Source organism: Necator americanus, chromosome I (genome assembly GCF_031761385.1).
Source record: "Necator americanus strain Aroian chromosome I, whole genome shotgun sequence".
Classification (NCBI taxonomy): Eukaryota; Metazoa; Nematoda; class Chromadorea; order Rhabditida; family Ancylostomatidae; genus Necator; species Necator americanus.
The window spans coordinates 34,232,627-34,241,329 of record NC_087371.1 but is presented as its reverse complement, the minus strand read 5'-3'; the positions used below and the strand labels follow the sequence as shown (position 1 = coordinate 34,241,329).

The window sequence follows — 8,703 nt, the reverse complement described above, 5'->3', positions numbered from 1 at the left end:
TACTATCCCGTATACGAATACTCCACCTAAAATCCGTACCACCTCAGATTCGTGGAGTGACGCCTTTAAGGGATGATGACTTTTGTTCTGGATGTGAGATTTGAGCGTTGCAAATCCTCTGACTCTCATCAGGCTCTGACGAAAGCGACAAGAAGGCTGAAACGTTAAAAAAAATAGATAATAATAATAATAATAATAATAATAATAAGATAAATAAACTTAATAACCGCAATAGAAACTATTAACGACGAAGCCGACAAAAAGACCAAAACGTTAAAAAAATAAATAATAATAAAAATAATAGTGACAATAATAATAAGATAAATAAACTAAATAACCGTAATAAAAACTGTTAACGACGAAGGCGACAAGAGGGCCGAGCCGTTAAAAAATAGATAATAATAATAATATAAAGAAGCTAATTAACCGTAATAAAAACTTTTAACATGCATGGCTTTTGCTTCACATTTCCAAACGAATAAATTCATTTAATCGCCGAAAAGATGTCTAAAGTCCGAAGGGAATCCGTTAATGACTAGAAAGATGTTGATTGTTGACTGTTTCGCGCAAGGACAGGATCCCCGCAGGGGATTTTACGCTTCGTGGCGCTGTTAGTTATGCTTCCACTTTATCGATGTTATACGGTTTTCTTTGCGTATACATACAGTACACATACTTGTATAGCAGTATATAAATACACTCCTATGGTAAAGAAATCTCTTATATACAGTTTCTAACAAATATTTTTCCCTCTCAGTAATTTCTTTTTCTTAGTATTTTTTTATTTTTTTTCTCTTATTACAATATTTATTTATATTTTTTCTTTCAGTAATTTCTTTAGAAATCTCTTACATACAGTTTCTAACAAATATTTTTCCCTTTCAGTAATTTCTTTTTCTTAGTATTTTTTTTTATTTTTCTCCTATTATAATATTTATTTATATTTTTCTTTCAGTAATTTCTTTACTATATAAGTATATATTTACTTGTATAGTAAAGAAATCTCTTATATACAGTTTCTAACAAGCATTTTTCCCTTCCAGTAATTTCTCATCATTAATCGTTGACGAATCTTCTTCACCTTCACTTTGAATTTCCAAAGATTTCCAGTTCTCTTCTCGATTCGAGACGATTTTTTTTCCAATGATCGGTACCTTTTGGAATGTCATGTTTGAAATTTATGGATTATTTGATGGCATCATTTCACGTTCAATGCAATTTCTCTTCGTTTCTCCTACTGCGGACATATTTGTGGATTTTTCGAAGAAAAACAAAAAAAAGACGACCTGATCAATATGTATTTATTCCATGTGGTCGATATTTGAGAGATAGAGAATAAGTTCACTAAATTAAATTCGTTCAGATTCGTTTACATATACTTTCTAAAAATGAGTTTATGCTTAAATATACGTTATACGTCTTTTTGATGAAAATATTATTATAATAGATAGCTGTTTTCGTCTTCAATTTTATTTATTTATTTATAATTCAATATTTATTTATTTTTAATTTTAATTGTATTGATTAGTTTATTATTTATTTTATTTGTTTATTTTTTTAATTTTTTCAACCTTCAATTTTAATTTTCAACTTCACCATCACCTTCAATTTCTTGTCTTTAAATTAATTATAGCACTGAAACCTTTGGACCTTCATATTTCTCTGGTTTCCAACTAATTTCTAAATTTTACATAGTTCTCTTAGGAGGTTGAACCAATGTAACGCAGCTGTAAGGGATTCCCCAGTGATCTATGGATCTATGGTTCGAGTGCTCACCGGTCCAACTAAATTCTTGACCCCTCTGGGGATGGACAGTTGGTATCAGACTTGTTTTCGTGGATAAAAATACTGATTCATTGGATCTGATGCCCTCCAGAGGTCAAGTTGTATGGGTCCTGTACGGGTTTGTGAACCTCTAGGGATTCTGAATCCAAGCTAGATGCTTCGATGGATTCTGGAAGAATTATTCGAGCCTCCCTTTCCTTTTTTATCCTTTGTCCAACAAAATTTAAAAAAAAAACTAGAACAAATGAAATAAAATAAACTTCGAGCCAATTGTTCAGAAAAGTCTATCGACTTGGCACTTTTCTACAGTAAAACACCATTTTATGTGAAGAAAGATTACTGTACTACTATTCTTTTACCTTACTTTACTATTCTACTATCTTCTTCCTAGCGTTTGTCCCGCGTTGTTGCAGGGTCCGCTTTTCTGCTTCTTGTCTTCCATTTGGTTCTATCCATTGCATCAGCCGTACACAAACGTGCATCTATCATATCCAGCTTCACAGGGTCTAACCAGCGAATCTTTGGCCTCCCGCGCGGCCTCACTCCTGAAACGTCGAGCTTCAGAGCGGTTTTAGCAACAGAATCTTCCTCCCGCCGCAATACGTGACCAAACCATCTCAGTCGCGCCTCCTTCATCTTCTCAGTTATCGGGACGACACCGAAGATGGAGCGCACAGTGTCGTTGGATACTTTCTCTTTTAGCGTTACACCTATCGTCCACCTCAACATCCGCATCTCCATAGCGTGCAGCACTCTTTCCAAGGCTTTCGTTGTCGGCCAGCACTCGCATCCGTAAAGGGCAACAGGACGCACAACCGTCCTGTAGATCTTCGACTTCAGTCGAACAGGGACTTTCTTGTCGCATAGTACCCCTGTTGCCATTTTCCATTTCATCCATGCAGCATTAACACGTGCTCGACCCTCTTGATCAATGTCGCCTGTGGAAGTCACTTTGGATCCAAGGTACTTGAAGCAGTTCACCTTGTTTAATTCGGTGCCATCAACACGAATTGAACCATCCTCTATCCTGGGTCCGCACTCCATGTACTCAGTTTTTGATGTGTTGAGGCGCAATCCATATTGCTGCAGCTGATCCTTCCAAGACTGCACTTGTTTCTGAAGATCATCTCGAGACTCCGACGCAAGCATGACATCGTCGGCAAAGAGTAGAGTCCACGGATGCTGCTTCTGGATTTCCTTCGTTGTCGTGTCCATGCACAGTATGAACAGCAGAGGTGAGAGGGATGAACCCTGATGAACCCTTACTCGTACAGGGAATGGCCTGCTTGTTCCAACAGCACATCGTACAACGCTGGTAGGCTTCGCATAAAGCAGCTTCGTCCACCGCACATATTCTTCTGGTACTCTATGCGACCTCATGGACATCCATAACAGCTCATGTGGGACACGGTCGAAAGCTTTCTCGAGATCGAGAAAAGCAAGATGCACACTGCGGTTCTTCTCTCGATGTTTCTCCAGAAGGATTCGGACAGCATGGATAGCATCTATAGTGCTGCAGTCCTTCACAAAACCGCACTGGTTGAGTGAAACGCTAACAATTTTCCTCAGGCGAGCTTCCAGGACACGCTCAAAAACCTTCATCGTATGGCAGAGCAGTCGTATAGGCCTGTACGAGGTGCAGTCAGCAATGTCTCCTTTCCCTTTCCAGACAGGCACGGTCACGGAAGTTTGCCAAACGTCTGGAGTCCGTCCTTCTGCAACGATCTTGTTAAATAGAGTTGCGAGCCACATGGACCCTCGATCTTCTAGCAGCTTCCAGAAATCAACAGGTATGTCATCAGGACCGGTTGCCTTGTTCGACTTCATTTTTGCGAGGGCAGCACTGACTTCGACGGCAGTAATTGGTAGAACAGGACCCTCGACGCTGGGAACGGTTGGGATGGGAGGATGACAGAACTCTTCGTTACACAAGTGACTGTAGTACTCTCGCCACCTCTCCAGGATCTGACCAGAGCGGCGCAGAACGGCTCCATCAGCTCCCTTAACGATCTTGGTGTGCTCCATATCCAACGTTGAGCGATGACGTGCTCTGACTAAACGATACACTGCCCGCTCCCCTTCTCTGGTATCAAGCATGTCGTACACAGCCTTGTAGCGGTCCGATTTCGCCTTGGAGACTGCCTTCTTAGCCTCCCTCTTCGCCGCTAGGAAAGCACCCCGATCTTCAGGCTGACGCGTCCTCCACCAGAGCTTATACTTGGACTTCTTCTCACGAATTGCCGCCTGAACTTCCTCGTTCCAAATCCACGTATCCTTTTGTACCTTTGGCTTACCTAGAGTCGTCTTTCCCAGAGTGTTTTCCGCGGTCAAGCGTATAACGCTGGAAGTAGACAACCACATTTCCTCCACACTACGAGTAGGGTGGGGAAGTGTAGATGGAGCCATGGACGCGAAAAATACCTCCTTTCGATCCTTCAGATTCCACCATTTGATGCGCTGTGTTTCAGTCCTTGGATGTCTCTTCCTTGGACGGGAGATTTTCAAGTCCATAACGAGCAGATGGTGTTGGGCAGCGACATGGTCTGTAGGGATGACTTTTGAATCCTGCAGAAGTCGGCGATCTCGTCGGCGTAACATCCAGAAATCTATTTGTGTTTCACGACCGCCGCTGGTGTACGTGATCAAATGCGATTTTCTTTTCCGATACTGCGTGTTAGCAATGATCAAGTCACTTGCAACAGCATACTCCAGGATTCGCAACCCGTCGTCGTTACGAGCTCCATAGCCGTATCCACCATGACAACTCTCGAATCCGTCTTTCCGGGAACCGACATGTCCGTTGAAGTCTCCTCCGATTAAAAGTACTTCTTCGCTTTCCAGGGATTGGACGTACTGCTCCAGATCTTCCCAAAAGCACGCCTTCTCTTCTTCACTACAGCCCATCTGTGGCGCATAAGCAGAGACGACTCGCAATTCCACTTCTCCTGTATCTACTTTTATAGCCATCAAGCGATCCGATAGTCGATCCACCGCTGTGACGCTATTTCTAAACGACTCGTTCAATATGATACCAACGCCGTTGCGATTTGATGTGCCGTGGTAGATCAGCTTGTAGCCATCGCCTAATTCCCTTGCCTTGGAGCCTTTCCAGGGAGTCTCCTGTACACAACATATGTCAACACGGCGTTTTCTGAGACTGTCTGCCAGTTCACGACTTCTTCCAGTAAGCGTCCCAACGTTAAGTGTTGCCAAACGCACTGGAAGTTGCTGGCGATGGCGGACTAACTTCTTTGGCCGGCTTCGTCCTCTAGCCGGTAGCCCTCGTATATTTGCCACATTGCCCGGGCGAGGACAATGCGCGTCGCTTCTGGGGTACGCCCTACAATACTCTGCATGAACATTGAAAAACCGACGGTGAGTGACGGTGCGCCACCGTCGGCCACCGTCGCTTGCTCATAGCTGCTCATAAAATGGAAACTTCAGGACAACTTATATATTATTAGATTCCTCTCTTTGAGACATATGCAAAAACCGACATATTGTTGAGAAAGGAGCAAAATAACGCCAAATATGCGCAAAAAAGCAATAATTGGAACCTAACATAGCCTAAGGTTGTAGCTGAAAAGGTATTCAGAGACTCGAACTTTCACATTTGGTCAGAACAGCAAGAAATTGTTGTTGACGAGTACTTGAAATTGTTGATTTGTTATTTTTTTAGTCATCTGTGCGTCATTTTTAGTCATTTTAATTGTTGTATAAAATAGCGGTTCATCCTTACTTTGAACGTTTGTTGCAAGGAAAGAAGCTGTCAAAACAGCCTATAAAATCGCGATTGAGCGCAACCATTCCTGAATTTTGTGAGATTTGTATTGTATATTGTATATTATTAACAATGTCACCTGATCTGACCGCTCCAGTTCAGCTGTCATTAATGCGATAAGATTTGAACTATCTCATCCTTTGTTTTATATATGTCGTTCGCATAATGACTACTATCTTTTTATACAATTCATTGTTGTTGTTATTTCAAAACTGACTCTAACTACAGCGAAAAAACGAGCTACCCAGCTGGCAGTAACAAATCCAACATAAGAATGAATATTAACATTTAGATAGTGATGTGAATTGGTATTATATAATGTAGTGAAGTGTTCCTTATTTTCGTTCCATGTACATATTTGAATTTGTTGGGATAAAATGTGGAATTGACATGCACACAATGTTTCCTTCCAATGCTACAGCAGTGACTGCCAATGGTGCAATAGGCCAGCCTTGGTTGAGGTGCGAAAATAGCCTGGCCGCGGAGTCAGATAGAAAAAAATCTCGAATAGCTTTGGAAACGATATCATTCAACTCGAAATGCTGTGGCGAACTCAATTTTTTTGTAAATCAAGGAGCGTAGTATTGAAATACTTGCATAAAATTTAATAGTAAGCTTCATGCTCTTCCTTTCTATGGAATGTTATGAAAAGAAGGTGTTATAATAGAGCGAGAAAATCTATTCAGAGGAAAACAAACCTTACAAACTAATGTACATTATCTGTTTCAAGAGTTCTGCTCAGGTTCTTTCGATTTGAACTCGGTTCTGGTGAATAACGGAGGTGCAAAGTAGAGATGAAATGAAAGGAAAACGACGAAAAGTGGGATTTTCAAACTTTGCGATAGTCTAGTGTACGAACGGAGTTCGTCTGTCTGCATACAATACAAATCTCACAAAATTCAGGAATAGTTGCGCTCAGCCGCGATTTTATAGGCTGTTTTGACAGCTTCTTTCCTTGCAACGAACGTCCACAATAAGGATGAACCGCTATTTTATACAACAATTAAAATGACTAAAAATGACGCACAGATGACAGAAAAAATAACAAATCAACAATTTCAAGTACTCGTCTACAACAATTTCTTGCTGTTCTGACAAAATGAGCAGTTATGAGCAAGCGACGGTGGCCGACGGTGCCGCACCGTCACTCACCGTCGGTTTTTCAATGTTCATGCAGAGTATTGTAGCTTCTGAAGAACACATAGTAGACATTAGCAGTATGACGCGACGGGGGTGTTGTCCTCGGTCGGCTTGTCGCACTAGCAAGCTAGCAGCCTGGCACCGGAATCGTCGTACTACCTCCTCACTTAGCTAGCCTGTAGCCTTGGCCCAAGGACCGGGCTACTAGCCGGACACCTTTGTGGCATGGTTGAACCTGCCGAGATGAAGTCTCGCCACCATAGCTGCCCGACGGCCAGGGCCACCGCTGCGCCGCTTTGAGGCGTGAGGTAGGATTTGCAGCAGTACTATTCTACTATCTGAGCTCTTAGAAACTTACGAATATTGTGTTCTTAACCAAAATAAATGAAAAAAAAATTTAAAAAATATAGAAAGAAATAATAGAATAATAAATAGAGTAGAGATAGAATAAATAAATAAATGGATGGAAAACTACGCTTTTCTTAGGTGCTTAAAAACTGAAAGTTTGCCACCATTACACTTTCTTCTAAAAATTCCCTAAGAGAGAAAAAAAAAGAGAAATTCCCTAGAACTCTTATTTCTCGTCTTAAAAAGTCCTTAAAAGCCTTTTCAAAGGTGTTATACTTTGGCCTAAAAATTTCCTAAGAGAAGAAAAAGGAAATTCCCTGAAACTCTTCTTCTCTTTCCTTAAAAAGTTCTTAAAAGCAAAGGAGGGTTCCTTCAAAGGGGTTTTACTTTGTTCTAAAAATTCCCTAAGAGATAAAATAGAGGAATTTTTAACTTTTCTTCTTTTTTCTTAGGAAGTCAAATTCTTTTCAAAGGACTATGATCGTTTTTAGTTTTTATTCATCCATTCTATTACACTTAAGCATTTTCTTTTCATCTTGCACTTGTCACCATACATTACTCTGATGACAAGGGCACACTCGCATACGAAAAGAAAATTCTTCAAAAATTTTCTTTGATTGACTAGTACAGGACTCAGAGGGCGCACTCGTTTTTCTTCATTATTCATAGAAGTTTCTTGCGTGAGTGAGACGGACGTGTCACGTGAAAATCACGCTCTAAGGACATTATGATTAATCCATTAAAAATCTATGAAAGCTGTTTTCAAAGTTGTCGAATCAAAGCGGCATGAAGCTTAGTGCATTTACGTAAACAGTGACGCTCGAGGTGGGACCCTGGCTAGTCACATTCATCATTGCATTTCACGATGCACCCACCTCAATTCCAGCTGCTACCGCTTCGAGTGCACCCGCTTACGCAACTGAACGGAGCTTCATGTGCTTTTGATTCGACTATAATATCTCCTCTTACGGTCCTACTCTAATATAGTCGCCACCAGAAATGTTCATCCAAGTGAACGCGTCGCATCGGTCGCAACGCACGCGGTTTCTTCGCTCAATCCAAACTGCCCAAATTTCTAGGTTTATCCCTATATTTTCTGCATTGTTGCAGGGAAAAAATGTCTTTAAGGTAAATATTCCTTCTTTTCCTATTACATTAATACCTTAATACCCATTACCTTAATATTACAGTCAGAGAAATTTCCTTCAGAAATTCCTTAAAAAAGAAAGAATCCACACTCTGGACCACCACTGCCAAAAAATAATACTAGGCGATGTCATTATTTTATCTTCTTCCTGGGAAATTTCTTGGAATTGCGCTAACATCAACCATAAAGGGCTTTCCAGTCGAGTTTTCGTTGAATAATAAACTCTTGCAATGCTGCTTAGTACAAGATAAATCCTTTGAAAGGGAAATCTTAAAAAAAATTCAAAAAAAAAAAAACAAATCTTAGGATCTATGGAATTTGTAACGTTTGATTTCAGATCAGAGCGCTTAGTACCGTAATTCTCTGATAGTTCTCGTTGGCTCATCACAAAAAGATTAACTAAAGCAAACTGGTGGAAATTTCTGGAAGTAATCCGATGAAAAATACCTGATAGTACTCTTCCCCTATTCTCTACTCAATATTTAAAGGATATGAGAGGAAA

The 8,703-nt window shown here is 40.5% G+C and overlaps 1 protein-coding gene across 3 annotated transcripts; it reads right to left on the bottom strand.

Annotated features, from left to right (window-relative positions):
- Positions 1-2,172: 2,172 nt before the first annotated feature.
- RB195_007761 (uncharacterized protein) lies at positions 2,173-5,592 on the bottom strand (the record flags this gene model as incomplete). 3 transcript variants are annotated; one of them, XM_064181568.1, is made up of 3 exons in its annotated part: positions 4,076-4,126; positions 4,207-5,125; positions 5,190-5,203. In XM_064181568.1, 3 exons carry the CDS (start codon positions 5,201-5,203, stop codon positions 4,076-4,078), a joined length of 984 nt encoding a protein of 327 aa, XP_064038349.1. The 3 variants fall into 3 exon arrangements, with proteins under 3 accessions (XP_064038347.1, XP_064038348.1, XP_064038349.1); XM_064181567.1 differs by lacking the exon at positions 5,190-5,203 and adding an exon at positions 5,525-5,592 and having other exon boundaries at positions 2,173-5,125; XM_064181569.1 differs by having other exon boundaries at positions 2,173-5,125.
- Between the last annotated feature and the right edge of the window lie 3,111 nt (positions 5,593-8,703).